The sequence below is a fragment of the Fusarium solani genome, assembly GCF_023522795.1.
Source record: "Fusarium solani strain SB1 chromosome Unknown bctg00000001, whole genome shotgun sequence".
Taxonomy (NCBI): domain Eukaryota; kingdom Fungi; phylum Ascomycota; class Sordariomycetes; order Hypocreales; family Nectriaceae; genus Fusarium; species Fusarium solani.
This window is the reverse complement of record NW_027072156.1, coordinates 4,886,821-4,906,287: the sequence shown is the minus strand read 5'-3', so window position 1 is coordinate 4,906,287 and position 19,467 is coordinate 4,886,821. Positions and strand designations below refer to the sequence as shown.

The 19,467-nt window shown below is 50.9% G+C and overlaps 8 protein-coding genes across 8 annotated transcripts; 6 read left to right on the top strand and 2 right to left on the bottom strand.

The window, feature by feature from the left end:
* Positions 1-178: 178 nt before the first annotated feature.
* MRS44_003651 (uncharacterized protein) lies at positions 179-2,661 on the top strand (the record flags this gene model as incomplete). Its single annotated transcript, XM_046278284.2, has 3 exons — positions 179-1,355; positions 1,408-2,098; positions 2,154-2,661. The coding sequence occupies 3 exons, from the start codon at positions 179-181 to the stop codon at positions 2,659-2,661; spliced, it is 2,376 nt and encodes a 791-aa protein (XP_046137771.2).
* An 88-nt stretch (positions 2,662-2,749) lies between these two features.
* MRS44_003650 (uncharacterized protein) lies at positions 2,750-4,134 on the bottom strand (the record flags this gene model as incomplete). The annotated part of the gene is made up of 2 exons (XM_046279370.2): positions 2,750-3,949; positions 4,015-4,134. 2 exons carry the CDS (start codon positions 4,132-4,134, stop codon positions 2,750-2,752), a joined length of 1,320 nt encoding a protein of 439 aa, XP_046137770.2.
* Positions 4,135-5,258: 1,124 nt separating this feature from the next.
* On the top strand, positions 5,259-8,146 carry MRS44_003649 (uncharacterized protein; the record flags this gene model as incomplete). Its single annotated transcript, XM_065623277.1, has 3 exons — positions 5,259-6,605; positions 6,689-7,858; positions 7,913-8,146. The coding sequence occupies 3 exons, from the start codon at positions 5,259-5,261 to the stop codon at positions 8,144-8,146; spliced, it is 2,751 nt and encodes a 916-aa protein (XP_065479349.1).
* A 1,108-nt stretch (positions 8,147-9,254) lies between these two features.
* MRS44_003648 (uncharacterized protein) lies at positions 9,255-9,824 on the top strand (the record flags this gene model as incomplete). The annotated part of the gene is made up of 1 exon (XM_065623276.1): positions 9,255-9,824. One exon carries the CDS (start codon positions 9,255-9,257, stop codon positions 9,822-9,824), a length of 570 nt encoding a protein of 189 aa, XP_065479348.1.
* A 553-nt stretch (positions 9,825-10,377) lies between these two features.
* MRS44_003647 (uncharacterized protein) lies at positions 10,378-11,871 on the top strand (the record flags this gene model as incomplete). The annotated part of the gene is made up of 1 exon (XM_046273572.2): positions 10,378-11,871. The coding sequence occupies one exon, from the start codon at positions 10,378-10,380 to the stop codon at positions 11,869-11,871; it is 1,494 nt and encodes a 497-aa protein (XP_046137768.2).
* Positions 11,872-12,278: 407 nt separating this feature from the next.
* MRS44_003646 (uncharacterized protein) lies at positions 12,279-13,690 on the top strand (the record flags this gene model as incomplete). The annotated part of the gene is made up of 4 exons (XM_046279913.2): positions 12,279-12,552; positions 12,606-13,092; positions 13,166-13,471; positions 13,528-13,690. 4 exons carry the CDS (start codon positions 12,279-12,281, stop codon positions 13,688-13,690), a joined length of 1,230 nt encoding a protein of 409 aa, XP_046137767.1.
* Positions 13,691-14,646: 956 nt separating this feature from the next.
* MRS44_003645 (uncharacterized protein) lies at positions 14,647-15,225 on the top strand (the record flags this gene model as incomplete). Its single annotated transcript, XM_046275426.2, has 1 exon — positions 14,647-15,225. The coding sequence occupies one exon, from the start codon at positions 14,647-14,649 to the stop codon at positions 15,223-15,225; it is 579 nt and encodes a 192-aa protein (XP_046137766.1).
* A 241-nt stretch (positions 15,226-15,466) lies between these two features.
* On the bottom strand, positions 15,467-17,146 carry MRS44_003644 (uncharacterized protein; the record flags this gene model as incomplete). Its single annotated transcript, XM_065623275.1, has 4 exons — positions 15,467-16,010; positions 16,059-16,292; positions 16,345-16,455; positions 16,521-17,146. The coding sequence occupies 4 exons, from the start codon at positions 17,144-17,146 to the stop codon at positions 15,467-15,469; spliced, it is 1,515 nt and encodes a 504-aa protein (XP_065479347.1).
* Between the last annotated feature and the right edge of the window lie 2,321 nt (positions 17,147-19,467).

The window sequence follows — 19,467 nt, the reverse complement described above, 5'->3', positions numbered from 1 at the left end:
CAAAGCTCTTTACATCGCAGATCTTGAGCTTGCATGGATAAAGACATGAATCCATATATAAGCAGATGCAAGTCTTCAAAACTACAAAAGGGTTCTGATGACTCTTTGTAGTTTATCGCTTATGCTTATGCCCGACTTCATTTCAGCTCCAAAGACTACGCGGAACCTTCGTCTCACCATGCGGATATTCTTCCTGTTGACAACTTTGGCAGCTCTTCCAACATGCCACGGCATTGATCCTCCCAACTCCAAATCGAACCCCTCGAGATTGTGGTACGACACTCCTGCTAGTCTCTGGAACGAATCCCTACCCATTGGAAATGGAAGGCTTGGGGGAATGATCAAGGGGGTGACTGGAACTGAACTAATCTACATCAACGAAGACTCGTTCTGGAGCGGTACCTCACTCGACAGAGTCAATCCAGACGCCAAAGACACGCTTCCAAAGGTGCAGTCACTTCTCGCTCAGGGAAATGTCAAAGACGCTACCTTCGAGGCCAATCTGGGACTCTCGGGTGTACCGTCCAGCATGCGAATGTACCAGCCTGGGGGTGACTTTCAAATCTACTTCCAAAACCAAGGGTCAGCTACCAAGTATGAAAGATGGCTTGACCTCAGCGACGGCACGGCAGGTGTCTACTACCAAGCGAATGGTATCTCATACGGGCGCGAGTACCTTTCCAGCAAGCCAGGAGACGTCATGGCCGTTCAGCTCACTACTTCGAAGCCAGGCTCTCTAAGCTTTTACATCAAATTCCAACGACCTTCCAACCAGCAGAATCGGTTCGTAGAGACAGCCTATGCTGAAAACGGCGATACCATTATCTCGACATTCAACTCGAATCAGCTCAAAGCAGTTTTCGGGGCTCGGGTTGCTATCAAAGGTGGATCCAAACGTCAAATCGGTGATCAAATTGTCGTAACCAACGCGGACGAAGCCTTGATATACATCGACATGCGAACTACCGTCCGGGAACGCGACCCTCTGTCAACAGTTCGAAAGACACTTGCCAAGGCCGTGTCTTCCTCTTACTCGCAAATTCGCGAAGGCCATGTGAGCGACTACCAAAAGTTGTACAAGCGAGCGAGTCTATCCCTTGGCACTTCGAGCGATGAGCAGAAGGCTTTGACCACGGCCAAAAGACGTCAGGCTCTAGCCCAAGGCGACTTTGATCCCGACCTCTTCAGTCTCTACTTTCAGTTTGGGAGATACCTGCTTATTTCCTCCTCCCGCCCTGGGACCTTGCCTGCAAACCTTCAAGGAATTTGGAACAATGCTCTAGATCCCTCCTGGGGTTCCAAGTATACCATCAACATCAATCTTCAGATGAACTATTGGCCAGCCGAGATCACGAGTAAGCCTCCTCCCAACTACGCATTTTTACGGTAGTCCTAACGCAACACCAGATCTGGCCGAGTTGACTGAGCCTCTATTCACTCACATGAAGCTGATGCACAAGACTGGCAAAGCAGTAGCACGCAAAATGTACAATGCCCGCGGTTGGGTCGCACATCACAACACCGACATTTGGGGAGATGCGGCACCCCAGGATATATACGCACAAGGATCCTACTGGCCTATGGGGCACGCATGGCTCCTTCAACACGTTTTCGATCACTACCTCTACACCGGGGACAAAGACTTCCTCGAAGAGAACTACTATCTGTTCAAAGATGCAGTGCGGTTCTATGAGGATTTCCTAACAGACTATAAGGGTTGGAAGGTGACCAATCCGTCCGTTTCTCCGGAAGCCTCTTACAAGAACGGAAGTAACTCTGGTGCCATGACGATTTCAGCAACGATAGACAACTCGATCTTGCGCGAACTATTCGGAAACTTTGTGCAGGCGGCCAAAGTCCTGGGTAAATCCGGAGACAAATTGGTTGAGACGGCCAACTCTTTGAGTAATAATCTCCCGCCTCTACAAGTCTCTCCGAGAATGGGTACTCTTATGGAGTGGATTGAAGACTTTGAAGAAGCTGAGCCAGGACATCGACATCTGTCTCCCCTTTACGGCCTGTATCCGGGATCCGAGATCACCCCAGAGAATCCCAAGATCTGGGAAGCTTCCAGAAAACTAGTAGAACGGCGTGCTTCGTAAGTGCCAAGGGCCGGATAAGGGACGCGTCTTTGGGTACTAATTATTCCGCAGGCATGATGCTGGCAGCATGGGGTGGTCTCGTGCTTGGCTCGCAGCCTTACGAGCCCGACTAGGCCAGGGCAAGAACCTTGAAGTTGACATGACTCACCTCCTCCTCAATCTTACTTACGACAGTCTCCTCAACATGGGACCTCCTGCAGCATTTCAGATCGACGGAAACTTCGGCGGCTCTGCAGCTATTGCCGAGTCACTCCTATCAAGCAGCAACGGTGTGATACAGATTCTCCCTGCGCTAATGCCATCTTCAAAACAAGGAGCTTTCAAGGGGTTTGTGGCAAAGGGTGGGTTTGTGGTTGATGCTGAATGGAAGGATGGGGCGCTTACCAAGGCTTCGATTATGAGCATCCTGGGAAATGCTCTGAACGTCACTGTTGGAACAGGCCAAACGATATCCGAGGCTACTGTGGGGGGTGAATCTTCAGGAAAGGGCAGCATATTCTTTTCAAAGAAACTCAAGACTGGCGAAACAGTCAACTTAGTTGGCGGTGACTCTGCTTGACAATGGCATACTATAACGGAGTATTCGCATTTAGATCACGCCCTAACTGCATTACATATATACTTCACAATGGCACCAGCATATCTTTTCAGTGCCACCTGCCCCTTCTTGCAGACTCGTAAGCCCTCCACGAAAAGTCGTCCCATCCCGCAGCTCGCCTCTTTGGGACGTCGGACACTTTGTATCCTCGAAACTCGACATTTTTTCCCGCGTATGGAAAGTGATAGGCCAAACCAACAAACGTAGCACAGCTATCACTGATAAAGTCCAAGAGGCCAGGTTCTGGATCGGGGAGAATCTCGCCTTCACCGGTTTCAAGGCCTCTGAGTCGATAATAGACGCGGCGAGCAAGAGATGGTGTAACCTTTCGTCGCTTTGATGCAGAGGCAGTACCTTTTATGCTTGCGCCAATATCTTTGGCCAGTCTTTTCTTCGTCTTTGGTCTTTCGTCGTCTTCTTCTTCTTCGTCTTGGTCGAATTCTTCAGAGTCAGCGCCATCGTCAGAGCCATCATCAGAGCCATTGTCCGAGTCATCTCCGGCACCAGTGAGCGCATCTAGTGTTTCCTCACTTTGGCTCAGCAGCATGGTTCCCTGTATGATCCCGAAATCATAGTCGGCGACCAATGTGCCGTTTTTTCCCTCACATATATCCATCGTGAAGTCACTCATCGACGACCAACCATCTGACACGGCATCGCATTTGACGGCGTAAGAGCCTATGCATCGTCCAAGCTCAAAACATCGGGAGGGCTTGCCTTTACTGGCCGGTGTCTTCTTGCCTTGAGACGAGCTTCCCTGACCGAACTTTGAAAGATAATCCTGGTGTGCTTCCATAGCCTCCTCCCACCTGGACTCTTCTTTCTTCTTTTGCTCTTCGTACGCCTGTCTGCCAACAGCCATGGCAAGACGACTAACAGCAGAGTGATCCCAGCCGATACAAAGAGTGCGGTTCTCGTCGGGACCACCACTCATGGTGTACAGACCAGGGATTTTCTCAGCCATGTGATGAAGCGATGCCCTACCATCGAAACCATACACCGCAAAGGCTTCAGGAGTTTTCGTCCGATCGGGTTCTCCGTTTGTCAAGAAGTAGTAGTCCAGAAACCGTCCAAGATCGCAGCTGGCTCGTTCACCAGGTGTTGTGCATCTGTTAAATGCCTCGTCTTCTTTCCGTTTCTTTCTCGTGTCCCAAGCCCGGACATCGTCCTCCCATTTTTTGTGCAGGGGTGCCAGTCTGCGTTCCATTGCATCTCTGAGAAGCATCACTGATCCCGGGACATGATCGCACTAAGGTTGGTAAGCTTCAGTTCAGTTGGCATGCGACGTACACATCATGGTTAAGAAAAACCTACCTTGCCTGCAAAAACAGAATCCCTCAAAAGATCGCGTAGCCGCCCAGAGTTTGCGGATGACGGGAACTTGATCCCATAGTGCCTGAGTTGACCGGCCAAGAACTGTTTTGTATTCAGCATTTTAGCAGCTTCTTGTGCCTCTTTCTGATCTCTTTTCAGTCGAAGAGAACCGGGGTTGAACAGAACCCTCAGACGAGACCCCTCCACCCGGCCAACATCCCCAGCTGCGGCGGTGAACCTCCCGTAGCTAAGCCGGAAGCCTTTCTCCCTAATTGCAGGGGGGTCTGGGCGAGATTCAGTTCCAGACATCATGCATGCGTGGTTTGTCTCACGGTCGAGAGCAGGAAAGGGGTTCGAGAGATTAGATGGGGGTGAAAAAGTAAGGAGGGAGGGGTTGCTCGGAGCAACCTTGGTCTCTTTTGTGACAGGGCTATGGCACGTGGTGGTCGACGTCACGTCGCCACCAAATGGCTGAGAACACAGCAAAGTTAACTCTGAAGATAATGCTAACAGTGGGCGTGATAGGTCTGTGTTTTTAAAGCTGCAGATATCGAGTTGAAAACTAGTTTATTTGCTATTGTACCTAAGATCCTCTACTTTGCTGATAAGGGGAGAGGAAACTGCCAATATTTCCCCATCAATCGCATCCCCTGTGATATCTCATCACTGACCAAATAGCCGGCCCTACCGAACATGCTTGTCTTTATACTTGAAAATTACATACATCCTGAAATTGCATCTGTAAGCCATTTCAATGTCGCCAGCCCTTTAGAGAAATCAATTGATCAATCAAACGTCACCACGCCAGCATGCATGCTGACAAGGTGCTAGCAAGCCATAAATAGAGAAACCTTTGATATCTCCTTCTAGCTACGATTCTTCAACTACCTACCTCTTGTATCGCGAATTTCTATTGCAAATAATCAGTATGAGTGAGCTATCAGAGCCGTTCAACAAAATCAGCAACACCGCTCGCCTGCGCCTCCGACGCTGGCAACATGGACAAGATGGCAGAGCTTCTGGTTAGCATGGATGTCGATATCGATAAGCAAGACTTCGATGGCCGCACACCAATTGATCTAGCTGCCCGAAATAGCCACACCGACATAGTCGCGCGGCTGCTCGCTCATAGCGCCGACCCAAACCTACGGGACCTCCAACAGATAGCGCCATTATAGCATGCAGCGAGGCACGGCCATGCGCCCGTCGTGCATGTACTATTAGAGAGTAGACGACTATCCGACATGAATCCACGACCTCTCAACCCTTTCCAGTACCAGTCTAAGACGCCCCTGGCCATCGCACTGAAACATGACCACCAGGAGACAGCTGAGCTGCTAGCTCGCGCAGACGGCGTCGACCCTTTCATGGAGGTTGGCCCGCATGAAGAGGGATATGGAACATATAGTGTTTTGGCACTAGCTCTCCGGCGCGGATACGAAGACGTGGCTTTGGTTCTACTCGACAACCGCGACCTAGAGCCAGGATCTTCTCATGCGGCATCTGACAGCAAGATCTACGACTCTCTCAGCGCAAGATCTAGCAACAATGACTCTGGCGATGAGGAATCAATTAACAACATGTGCGAGGACACTGACGATGCGAGATCCAGCAACAGCAACTCCGAAGATGTGGCATCTCGCAACAATAACGACGCTGACGGTGCTGCATTTGGCAACAGCGGCGACTCTGACGGCGTGGGATCGATCAATTACACGCGCAGCGACTCTCTCGAGACAGAATCTATCAACAACGACTTTGACGATGCGAGATCTGAGTATAACTACTCTGACAACTCAGATTCCCGTACTTCCTCTTCCCTTCCGAAGTACACCACTCAGCTTGCCTCGAAGCTACTGGTTTTTGCAGCAGGCGCTGGATGCTACAGGGTCGTCCAAGAACTGCTAGCCAACCACGGCGCCAACGTCAACGCACTCCATATATACCATGATGAACGGAGGTTTGCAGAGGGCGGAGGCGGAGTGGTTGGACGTACTACAGAGAGCCCACTTTTCGCGGCGTCCCGAAGGGGCCATTCAAGCATTGTGCGTTTGTTGCTTGATACAGAAGGGATCCAACCAGATCTTCGCTGCAGCCATGTAGGCAGTGGTGGTGAGACAGCACTTGGCGTGGTGGCCGAGGCGGGATTTGTTGATGTTGTTCAGATGCTCGCTGCGGACACTAGGGTAAAGATTGATCACAAGGTTCGGGCTGGGCGCACTCCTCTATCCTACGCAGCTGAGTATGGTCATGAGGCCGTGGGGGCTGCGCTGCTGGCGACCGAAGCGGCTGACCTGGACAGCCAATGCAGTTCTGGGTACACGCCGCTTATGTATGCCGTAAGACCGTGGCAGAAGTATGTCACTATTCAATGGCAGGCCCAAGAGGGCGTGGTCCGCAGACTGCTCGCGAGCGGTCGAGTCAACCTCAACTACACAAACCAGCGCGGCAGATCGCTCCTGTCTCTCATGGCCAACTTTCCAAGCGCAGGACCCGTCACGGCTTTTCTAGAGCACCTCGGGACCGACCTAGAGAGTGGACAATGGAGCATGCTACTGCATTCTGCCGCCGGATCAGGCGGTGCAGATATCGTACAAATGTTGCTAGATGCACCGCCTATAGGGTCGACGCTATCAAGCCCAGTTTGGAATATGACATGCATACGGCGCTACAGCTTGCAGCTGAGTCCGGGGAAGAAAGCGCGGTCCAAGTGCTGCTGTCTAGGCCCGGTATCAACCCGAACGGCACGAGCAAGAGCGGAGAGACTCCGTTGTTGATGGCTGCTCGACGCCACAAAGTAAAGGTCGTCAAGCAGCTGTCAAATGTTGCAGGCATCGACCCCAATACGCAGGATGACCAAGGGTGGACAGCCCTATGCTATGCTTCTCATGATGTCTACTGGGAGGAATCAGCAGAGATGCTGAGGGTGCTGGTTAGGATTCCAGGTATTGATCCCAACCTTGCCAACAACTTGGGGCGGACGGCTCTCTCTCTGGCCGCCGAGGCTGGCAGTGCCGAGCGCGTAGATGTCCTTCTCGCAGTCAATGGCATTGACCCAGATGCGCGGGATGCGGACGGGAGGAGCCCGCTTTCTTGGGCTCTCAAAAGCCATGCCTTCAAGAAAGGCGAGCACGCTCTTCAGAAGACAAACGACCGCAAAGAAGTGGTACGGCGGCTGCTTGCCCTTCCAGCCGTCGACCCCAATGCAGAGGACGCCGAGGGGCTGACTCCACTGCTTCGAGCGACCGAAATCGACTTTAGTGACGAATTTGTTGGCCTTCTGCTCTCGAGAGCAGACCTGGACGTGAACCGGCGAGGGCGGGATGGCGTTAGCCCCCTAGCCCTCGCAAAAGGGGCAGGCAACATAGTCACCATAGCGCTCTTGCAAGAGCGTGGTGCTATCGCTTCAGACGAGACAGCCTTATCTGGCGGGCCAGCAGTACCGCAAGTTGATTCTGATTCGTCTGATAGTAAAAGCGACATGGTTTTGCAGCATATCAACAGAGCAAGAAGCTCAGATTCAATGCTTGACACCCCTATTAGACTCGGAGAGAGACTGCGACAGAAGCTGCGAGAAAACCTGGCCAGGGAGTACCGCTTACCCCTGGGGACGCAGCAGGAATACGTTGGCAAGCAGGGAGCGGAGACAGTGGACAAGCTCTGCTCCATGTGCGCGGCGATCAACCTGGATGCTGCCTTTTCCAACCGCCACACTAAGCACGGAGGACGCGTTATCACCGACTTGGGCAAAGTGGACAAGACTTGGGAGGAGAAAAACTGCTCCTTTTGTCGTCTGTTTGCTGCCGTGTGTCCTCCCCTAGGCATCGACGGGGGACATAAACTGGTGAGCTTGTCGACCACATAATCTTGGCTCTGCTATGAGCAGTTATGTTGCTAGGGCGACATTAAGGACTCTTGGGTGGACACTATGGTGCTTGCAGTGGTGGCTGGTCCGGTGTCGGAAGAGAGAGGCGGAGATGGCTCCGAAGGTGTCTCCGGATATGGCTCTGAAGATGACCCAGACCCGAATAGGGCGAGTCTGAAAGTTGTTGAAGGCGCCCTTTCTGCCGGACTCATCGATCGCCTTGGGAGCAACTGCTCAAAAAATAAAAACGTCGTCATAATCCCATGACTAACTCCCTACGGGAGTGATTCGAATATTAGCATGGCAAAGAACTGGATCACGCATTGCCGCCGGAGCCACTCCACGAGGTGTAACCCACGTAAACTCGCTCCAGTGCCGCACTTCCGCCTTATTGAGTGCTCCGCACGGCGTGTAATCAGACTCGAGGAGTCTATAGTTGCTGATCCGCTATTGTACGTGGCTCCGAGCTATGTCTGGGGCTAGCAGCCGCCTAGCCAGCCCTAACCACAGCAGCCGCAGAGTAACCTGGATGAGGAGGGCTGCGGTATAGCTGAGGCCGTTATTGAAGATGCTATCTGCGTGTCACTTGCACTTGGTTATGAGTACCTATGGGCGGACTGGTACTGCGTTGTGTAGATGGGTAACGAGGCCGTTAAGATGGAGTAGTTGCGGCATATGCACACTGTCTATGCCAACACCGAGGTGACGCTGGTGGCAGCCGCCGGTATAAACCCTTTAGTAGGTCTACCTGGCGCCTCTGGAAATTCACAGCGATCCCAATAGCCTAGCGCTATCATCTCGGGTTATCCCGCTGGACCCTACTTACCATATCCGCTTAGCCTCGACCTGGGCTATACGGGGTTGGACCTTCTAGGAGGGCCTGCTCGCCCGCCGGCGCCTCTTCTTCTCTAATTACGAGATCTCGTATGAATGCCGCGATATGCTTTGCCGTGAAGCGCTTCGCTTGCCGCGCTCTATGGAACGGCGGATATTAGGCCGCGTGCCGCGCCTAATAGATCCCTAATGGATGTATTAGCCCTATAAGCTGCCTGGAATGAAGTCTGACGACGATGACACTGCCTTGTTTGACCTATTGGCGGCGTATTCAGCGCGGGAGCTATCCCTACCGTCCGACGCCCTCAATGCTATGCTTGGCATCTTCTAGTTTCTTAGCGAGAAGGAACGCAAGCCCATATATCACATTTGCGGCGTGCCTATTCTATGCAATGACGGTTAATTAGCAAGAGCTTGGAGTTATCTCCGCACTCCTGATGGCTTCATCAAAGGGCTCTGCTGGCGCCTCCAACAGCCAGCCCGCCGACGACTGTAGTTCCCGAGCTGGTCGTGGACTGGATGGCATGGTGTGGTTAAAAGCATGCGTAAATTTATACCCCTTGTCCATCAAGATTCTCTCTTTGACGTGGACATATCTATTATTCCTCGTGGCCAAGATGGCGGCGATGTATCATGGGATAGCTACTACGACCAGCTGAGCACGGCCGATGACAGCAGCAAGGACCTCTGGTCTAGCCAGCAACACATACTCAAGATCACAGCTTACGCAGCTACAGTCCGGTTCCGAAGGACAATAGAAGCAGTTGACGATTGCGGAGAATGGATAGGCACGGTTTGTGCTGGTGATGGGGTGTGGCAAGGCGAGTTTTCGCTCACTCGGAGGGATCATGACGACGATAGGGGTGGTGACGCGACCAGCCCTCTGCACTCTGCGCTGCTAGAGAAGCCATGGACTGGCATCGTCTTGGGACATTCGCGTGCGGAGGGTTATGACACGCACAGCACATACATACTTGTCGTCTGGGAGCAAGAACAGAAGCAGTCGGCGCCGAGTGGATACGCATACTGGGAACGCATCGGCTTACTGAAGCTTGAAAACTGCACACTTGAGGATGGCATGCTAGAAAGACAGACATGGCGGCTTGCTTAGTTAGCTGGGACATCAAAGTTGACATTGAAGGGAACGGTAAGTGGGTGTGGTATGTTCCTATGGTCTCAATGCTATAGATATCAAATTGAAACTCATTTATTTACTAGTATTTCAGCACTTTATATCTCCCTTGGAAGTGGAGAGGAAACTAACAATTTTTCCTGATCCGGCACATATCTTGTAGTATCTGAGGACTATAGATGATAACAAGCGCTAAAACTTTCCATCAGCATCCTCGCAGACGTCAGCTAAACCAGACCTGACTTCTGAAGCTTACATGCCTTTGGGCCAAAATGTCCAAAAAGTCCACGCGTAGAGGATTCCTTTACTCAAGTTGATACCATCCACTCACACATGCTATCTATGACCTGGTCTTCTGACTATGCTGTTAATGCAGGAGGCCGACCACTCCCAGTGAGGGGTAAACTCGAGTTACACAAGGTTATCAAGCCTTCGCTTCCTCAGATCATTACTTCAAACTCTCTTCTTTTCTCATCTGTTCCTGCGCCCTCAATTACCCATTGGGATTTGAAAGCTGCTCTGTCCTTCACACATGGAACAAGACCCCGAGATGGCCGGACGGGCGGAACACCCAAAATGGTGGCGTCGCAGGTTTCCGTGGCATCGCACACAATACAGAGGATCTCTTCTCTTCAATCTCGCATCTTTCATTCTTCCGGCTCTCTATGGCACGCTTTCGAAGCTCTGGGTTGCCAACATTGACGCCTCGATGGTGGTAACAACAGATGCATACACCTACATGAATACGGCCGCCGAAGCTGTCAACGAAGGCCTTCCGAGAGCCGCTTGGGTCATTATCGGAGACAAGGCATCACGAGACCTTGCAAAGCGTCTTCAGTTGACACATACCCTGATTGCGTTTCAATCTCTCGCGGGGTTCATCTTGAGCATTGTCTTTCTTGCCGCAGCTCCGGCATTCGCAAGACGCTTCGTGCCCTCCGAAGTCCGAGAAGCGAGCTTAACATATATACGCATCTCGTCTTTCACTGTGTTTAGCGGAATCCTCGAGACTGCTGTCGCAACATCAACGAGAGCTTTGGACAAGCCTGATATCCCGCTGGCCATCAGCTCTGTCAAATTCGCCATCAATATCCTGCTCGACTTTCTTCTCATTTCGAAGTGGCATGTGGGATCCTTCACCCCGACTGTCAACATGCAAGGCACAATCCAGCTAATCTGCAACCTGGTGGCTTCTTTCGTCGGACTCGCCTACTTTCTATGGTCAAATACCCGGCCTCTCCTGAGAGAGTTGCGACGAGAGCCTCAGACGCATCGTCGACTGCGTCCAAACTTCCAATCGCTCAAAGTCTTCCTTCGTCCCGGTCTCATTTTCTTCACCGAATCCGCTGTGAGAAATGCCCTCTACCTCTGGCTAGTGACGACCATCGTCGCACTCGGTTCCGTCTACTCCACGGCTTGGGGTGTGTTCAACACCATCCGCTGGGGTCTAGTAATGGTCCCCGTTCAAGCACTAGAGGCGACCGCCCTTCAATTCATCGGCCACAACTGGGGAGAATGGAGGAGAAAAGTGGGCGTCAGTATGCGGAGACCCAAGGCCAGCTGGAAGGATATTCTCGCTATCATACGGCCTTCGCTGAAGTCCCTCGTTCTTGCGATTGTCTTTGAGGTTCCACTTGCCATCTTCCTCACCTTGTACGGCGCCTATTCGTTCGCATCCTACCTCAGCGGCTCGCACGAAGTTGCCGAAGTTACTGCATATATGTGGCGAACTCTTGATTGGTGTTATGTGTTCTATGCCATGTCGACTCAGCTAGCCACAATCTTACTTGCAACCCGACCAAAGTGGTATCTTTATCAAAGTCTTGCCAGCAATCTCTTTTATGTGCTTCCATGGGCCATCGCTTGCCAAGTTGCTCACTTGGACACCGGTAGTGCTTGGTGGTATCATAGTTGGGTTTTTGGTGGTAGTCTCGTTTTCAGTTTTGGAATTATTCTGATCCTTAATTCGCTCTGGGCCTGGACTTTGCTACAAGGGAAGGCCAAATTGGAGGTGTTCAGAGAGTGATTTCGGTACAATGGACGTGCCTTGAAGCATGAATATTCAAGAAAGAGCTCGAGGTGCTGAAGGAGAGACTCTTGTTAGGAGCGCTTATTCCTGGCTTTAGTTTTTCCTACAGTTTTGTTATTTATCACCTTGATTCTCAATTCTGCTTTTTCCATTCTCTTTCATGCTTGATTCAAGATCTAGTTACACAGAAGCGTTATTTCCCCAGACAATATGCACCCAACGTTGATGTAACCGGAAGAGATGGCGCAATCTCGATGTGACATCACCTCATCGCATTTGCGTATATCGCAGCCAAACAGCACCAATGTCTTAGTAATAATGGAGAATATCATCAAGTCTTTTTAAGAGTTTGCATCCTTCATTCACGACTCAACTCATCAAAACAGTAGAATAACAGAAGCATCATGTCCGCCACTGTCGTCATCACTCCAGCTGCCCCGGCTCCTCCTGGACAGCCCGATATCGCGTACGCTCCAGACTACGCCAAGTTCCAAGCCCGTCAGGCTCAAAGACTCAAGTCTGAAACCCTGCCTTCGACTGTCCCTGAGGGATTTCCAACCCAGTTAACGGGCGATCTGGTCTGGGATGGAGAGTCAGTTGCTCAGACGTACGATTGGGCATATGTGTTGTCCCCGGGCCAAACCGACGAGATTGATCAAGCATTGAAGCATTTCCAAGGTAGCCACAATCCCACTTCTTATAATCTTTAGTAAACTTACTCACTCTTATAGCTCTCAACATCCCTCTTGGCCAGGTCTCTCCTGAAACCTTCCCTCTGCCTCAATTGCATGCCGAACTACGCAAGCTTTCAGATGAACTTCACACAGGGCATGGCTTCTTTGTGATTCGTGGTCTCGACGTCGACAAGTACAGCCGACAAGAGAATATAATTATCTATGTCGGAATCTCTTCACATATCGCAGGTCAACGAGGTCGCCAGGACAGCAAGTTCAACGGCAAGCCTGCCGATGTCGTCCTGACTCACATCAAGGATCTTAGTTCGGGTCAGGAGAAGGGTGCGATTGGAAGCCCTGCATATACGACGGACAAGCAGGTCTTCCACACTGATACCGGCGATATTGTCTCCCTCTTCTGCCTGGAAACTGCCTTGGAAGGTGGAGCCAGTAGACTGGCCAGCACATGGCGCGTCTACAATGAGATTGCCAGAACTCGACCTGACCTGATCCACACTCTTTCCCAGAACTGGGACGTTGAAATGTGAGGACACGACTTTTACCCCCGATCTAGGCGGCAGCTTTAGCTTCCTGAGTACTGTACTAACCCACACCAGTTTTACCAATGCAGACAAGAAGTTTGCCACACGGCCACTTCTCTACCACCAAAATGCTACGACGTCGACTCCAGAGAGGGTGGCTCTACAGTATGCTCGTCGGTACTTTGTCGGATTCGGAGCTCTCCCGCGAAGCCACGACATTCCTCCCATCACGGAAGCCCAGGCCGAAGCCTTGGACACTCTTCACTTCCTTGGAGAAAAACTGAGCGTTTCAACCAATTTTCAAAAAGGCGACATGCAATATGTGAACAACCTTGCTGTCTTTCATGCGCGAGACGGCTTTACAGATTCGCCGACCCAACAGTAAGTGTCCGACGTATGCGAACCACGGGCCGTTATTGGGCTAACAATTCTCTTAGGCGACATCTTCTGCGGCTCTGGCTTCGAGACCCTGAGAATGCATGGGAAACTCCAGAGGCTCTGAGATCGCGGTGGGCAGAATTATACGATGGGGTTACGGCAGAGGCTGAGGTTTTCCCTTCGGAGCCTTATATTCGCAGTTCAAGCAACAAGGCGAAGTAATGATCACCAATGGCGCTTTTGTTCGTGGATGCGCGATTGGCTATGCATTTTGGGTGTGTTGGCCGGGAAATGTGCTACCATGTCACATGCGACTTGTCTTTGGCGGAGCATCGGCTCAAAAGGTGGGAGAAATAAAAAAAGCAGGCATGAAAAGAAAGGGGTCAATCCCAATGTGCTGCTCGCAACATGATGCCACCTTGAGTATTCACAAACTCGGCAAATGTGAAAATGATGACAACCGAAAAGACTTGCAGCATTCAAGTTGGGCCCAGGTCGAATTTATCCTCAATCGGATTTTCAGCCGCTGGTGCTGACAGCCCGTGTCGGAACAGGCGATCGCAATCTCGGGGCATTGAGAGGCCTAATTTCGCGCAGGCCATGCCAAAGCGGTTCTAGAAAAGCTCCCTGCTACGCCCGTTGGAGCATTGACAGTTACGTCAATAAACTATGTTTTTAAGGATGGAACCGTTCAAGATATAAAAAGCCATCAGGTTACAATTTTGGTGTGACGCTTCATCATCGACGCCAAGAGACACTGCCCTGCCTGTCAATCTGCAAATGCAAAAGGTATCCATCACTCTCCACTGCCTCCTGGCATTTCCACTGTCTCGCATGTCGACCAATGATGCCCAACTCTCGAGTTGCCTGGCAACCAGGGTCTTCCCTTGGCGTGTTCCAAGCCAAGGCAAATACGAAGATTAGTCAGGTTTCTAAATATGGGATTGGCTGCTCTGCCTTGTAAAAGTGGGTGCCCCCGGATTAACCCCTTTAACGCGTCAGCCGGATCAACTCGACCTTGGTTAAATAAAACCGAACCATCGCCTGTTCAGCTTCTGTCAGACTCGACCCGCCATCATCAAGTTCTCTCGTTATTCTTCTATTCAATCGATCGCTCGCTCTTTGCGCCTGTCGTTACATTCGAACGTAATATTACATCCGTCTTAATCACCGTCATCATGTCCACCACTACCACCACCGCGGCTGCCACTGCCACCACGGCATGCACCAACCTCTACGACTCTCCCAACCAGGACACCACCTGCGCCATGCCCTACACCGGAAACCACACCGACATCATGAAGAAGTGCTGCGGTGATGCTCAGATCGTCAGCTACCACAACGACTGCGGCATCTACTGTGTTGCCCTCGACCAGACCGTGAGCGACCTCGCCGACTGCCTCTGGGACAACGGTGCTCCCTGGGAGGCCGTCTTCTGCAGCGTCCCCAAGAGCGTTTCCTCCGACGTTGCCTCCAAGACCAAGGACGCCGCCGTCCCCGCCTCCGCTCAGGCTTCCGTCATCTCTGGCGGCGACAGCGACAAGGACGACGACAAGGACAAGGACAGCGACAAGGATAGCAATGACAAGGACAGCGACAGCGACAGCACCGCCTCCGGCACTGCCAGCTCCGCCAGCTCAACCTCCACCGGCAACGCCGCCGCTGGTGTCGTTCCCCAGTCCAGCGTCAGCACCCTTGGCCTCACCATCGGTGCTCTCCTCTTCTCCTCGATGGCTCTCGGTGCCTTCAACATTTAAGAGCCCTTTCGGTTCTTTGTCTGCTTTTTCTCGCATTTAAAATTACAGCCTTTTGCATCAATCATCGAGGCGGCATTGGCATACATCCGGATATCATAATGGGGTTATTGTACACACACACGTTATTGTATAGTTAAAACTGGTAGTCGTTCATTTGCTACAACAGACGAATTGTCTCCAATTGCGTTGCCCATCTTGTGTCATCACTCGTCGCGTCTCCAATGCCCACCGAGACGGTCAATTAATCCCGTTTAAGGCCGATTCGTCCCGCTCTCCTCAGCCCTAGCAGTCCAACAACCGTACACAGGAGCATCAGGGCAAACATCGTCCAGAAGCTAGCCCTATACCCCTGCATGAGGGCATCCACGTTGTCCTTGCTGTTAGAGTCCTTTGTCACTTGCGTGGATATCACCTGAAGGATGGCCAGACCCAGCGCGCTTCCAAACTGTGCGGCTGTGTTAAACACTGCCCCTGCGAGAGCCTGCGTATCTTCAGGGAAGACGTCGGTAATGATGATCAGCCCAACCGTAAAGAGGGCATCACAACTAATAGGTTGTAATATCTGGGCCACAAACGCATTGCCCCAATAAGGCCAAGAGGGGTCGATAACAGCCATGAGTAAAGGAGATCCAGCGCAAAGTATCGACGTGGCAGTGACGATCCAGATAGCAGGAATTTTGTGGACGAAAAGACCCACGACAATATTGACAAGTGCAGCAACCAACGTGCAGGGCAAGATCCGAATGGACGCTTGAAGAGCTAGTAGATGCTGGATCTCTTGGAAGCTGGGTCTTGTTAGAGAAGGTCAAGTCCTCAGGTGTGTATCAACCTACAACAAGCTGCAGAACAATTCCATAGAATTCAGGACCGCAAATGATAGGGCAATAGTGACACAAATACTGGAAAAGGTCGCATTCTTCCAAAGGGAGTTCGGAATCAATGCTGGCTTCTTGACTTGAACCTGGTGATGCACCCAGCCGATAAAGGCGAGTAGAGCAATCGTGCTCAGGCAGAGCATAACGATGCTCCCAGGCTGACGAATTGTTTCCGCATCCGCACTCAGAACACTAGACTCGTAAGCCATACGACCATGCTACTTTAGTAGAAAGGGAGACTTACGCCAGTAGATAGCACAGTAGCGTCATAAACGCAGATGCAAATATGGCGCCAACCCAATCGACTTTAGTTCGAAAATCTCGTAGAACATCGTTCAGATTACGGTCATCCTGCCTTGTTGGAAGTGCCCATAAGCTCACGACAGAAAAAAAAAGAGAGTCAGGGCCCCAGAAAGGTACCATCCCGCTCGCCAGCCAATAGTGTCAACAAAGACACCGCCCAGAACCAAGCCAATCGAGAACCCAAGAGGCTGGCTTAGACCAAGGCAAGAAAATGCCATGTTGCGGCCTCTCCCGTGAGGCAGAACTTGAGTGATGATGGCTACCGACGAGGCAAGATGCATTCCCAAACCAATCCCCTGAAGAGCCCGGAACGCAACGAGTTCTGTTCCTTGACGAGATACCCCTGATCCAATCATCAGAGCTCCACTCGCAAAGCAGCCGACAAGATCAACCCATCTTGGCCCAAGGACATCAGCAACCGCCCCGGCCAGCAACAGACTAGAAGCTGTAGCCAGGCCAGAGACTGATGCCGGCCAAAAGGCTAAAGAGGACGGCAGTTGAAGGTCTTTTGTGATTGCTGGTAGTCCGATGATGACCAGACCATTGATGAGACTGGAAGTGAAGGTGACGCCTGACAACTGAATCGTCATGACTACCTTTTTGAGGCCAGAGGTTTCGCTGGCTTTGCCGGTATCGGGCTCTAGGTCATCATCAGTGGTATCAGAAATAGTCGAGGGGACGAGCTCTTCTGATGATGATTCATTGCTGTCTTGGGCCACGACTGCCTGCGTCTGCGTCGACATGCTGGCCGAGGGGATTCGCACTTGTTTTCGAGAACAAGGACAGGCCAATGGTGAAATGGGCAGGCTTTTCATTTCTCCAAAGAAAACCTTGAGTGATGAGTGCCTATGACACATGAGAATTGCGCCTTGGCCGAGCTCGGGCGAAATCTCACCAAGGTTCAGGCACGACAAATTTTGGTCTCCAGTTTCAACGGCGAGAAGACTAGAACCAGAATTAAACTAGGTGCCAAGATTTGATTCAGTGAGGCGAGTTGCTCATGCATCGAGATCATCAACGACTAGACGTTCGGATTCTAGGCACCACTTCAGGATAACTACTAGCCTATTCAAAAACAGAAACAATAGAGACCAGTCTAGTTTTTCAATTACTCGAATTAAAATACTATGAGCAAGGATGACTATCCCTGTTTTCGGCATTGTGTCTAGCAAGGCCTCAGAGTGTCTACTAAGCTGGCTCGTCTATCTACGCATCACGATTGACGTAGACCAAAGACATTTTGTGCAACATCAACACGATAATTAACCATTTTACGATGATTTTTTTACAATACATACTAGCATTGACGGTATATTATGTAGTAGAACTAGACTTGATCACCTTTGTCAAGGCTGCTTTGCTCTCTATGTGTTGCTCAAGCTCTTCCCACTTGTCCCCTACTTACCCTAATGAGGAGTGCTGCACTCGGCGATCTTTTTCATAGCCAATCTTGATTTTCGTCCAAGTATTAAAAGTAACAATATTGATCAAACCAAAGGGAGTTCCCCTTTAACTCGACCCTGCCGTTACTAACGGCCGTACGTGTTTTCTCATAATCATAACTTCCCTGTGGTCCCTCAACACAGCCAATATGAATGAAATCCCGGCTCCTCAACAGGCCGTATCATAGGTAAACATTCATCTAGCAATCTTCCAAATTTATATCACATCATTATCTACTGCTGTCGTGGCCTTTCAATCATTATCATTGCACCCTCCTTCGAGTCCAGTGATTGCATAAGCATTCAACATCTCTCCTCCTTATACGCGTCATTATCACGTTGACTGTCTCACTACTGTGTTACATGACTAGATGTGCGCGAATTACAAAGAAAGCAAATGCATGCAGTTACCAGAGATACACTATTCACATTCCACCACATCAACCTCGTCAACTGCACCTGACAAAGGGCAGGCAATAGAACAAGAAATCAAGGAATGAGGCAAGCACATCGCCTTCACAAGTCCAGACTCTGCGGCCGTCGATGGTGCCAAACCAATAGCGTTGGGCCATTGTCTAAGACACGAACCCTCTCCTCGAATGGCAGGGCGTCCCAGCATTCCTTAGACATGTGCCACGCCGTCCCTCAAATGAAGGGGTACGGAAATTCCTTCTCCACTCAGTTCCCCCCTTATTGCAGTGAAGATCTTCGCACGGGAACTGCCCGTCCCGGCCCGTCAAGGGAATCCTCCATGAATGGTTGGGTTTCAGGTAGTTGATTGCATGACGACGACTTCACCTTGTAGGGCCGTGACAACCGATATTTAGCGAGGAAGAAAACAATTAGGGCTAGTGGAGTCAACAGGGCTGTTATTGACCGAATTGATCTTGTCAATATCCAATGTCTGGTATCAACCAAAACTTGCCGCGTCCAGACCGCTGTCCCTCCTGGAGACCACCGAAGACCCAGGAGTTGTTTTTCACAAGACGCGACACGGAAAATTCAATTGCCATAGGGCAACAGTCTCGAATAACAGCATAATCAGTAAAATTATAATTATGTCGAATGTATTGATGCCATGGCCCGGGTCCTTGAAGTGTTGGCCGAAGAAAATGACACCTTGCCTCAAGGAGAATTCTTCCAGGACAAGCTTTTCTTCACTTGTTGTGGATCCAATAGGAGATTTTTAGTGGTAAAAAACGTGTATTCGAAAAACTCTAGGTTTCCAACGGTGTAACGATAAAAGAACTGATCCTATTTTTAAACCAGCACCACTTCGAGCCACGCACCGTTGTTCAGTGAGTCACTTCCCTTCTTATACAGGCAGAGATTGTGTCGAACTATGCACAACAATAGTTGCCACATGAAATGCTTAGCTGGAAGGGGGGGGTCTCCACAGTCCAGGGTAAGAGGAGTTCATCACTCAACATCGAGGGTAGGTATTCAGATGGATCTCGGGCCGCTGCTCGACGCGTGGAGATTCCATAAATAGTACTCGCGTAGTTTTCTTACAGTATGATAGGTAATCTTGGTTTGGTTATTTCCCTCACTGAGCAGAAAGAAGTGATACGTGGAGAAAGACCGACCTCCGGATCATGCTCCCATAGAACCTTGACATCAGG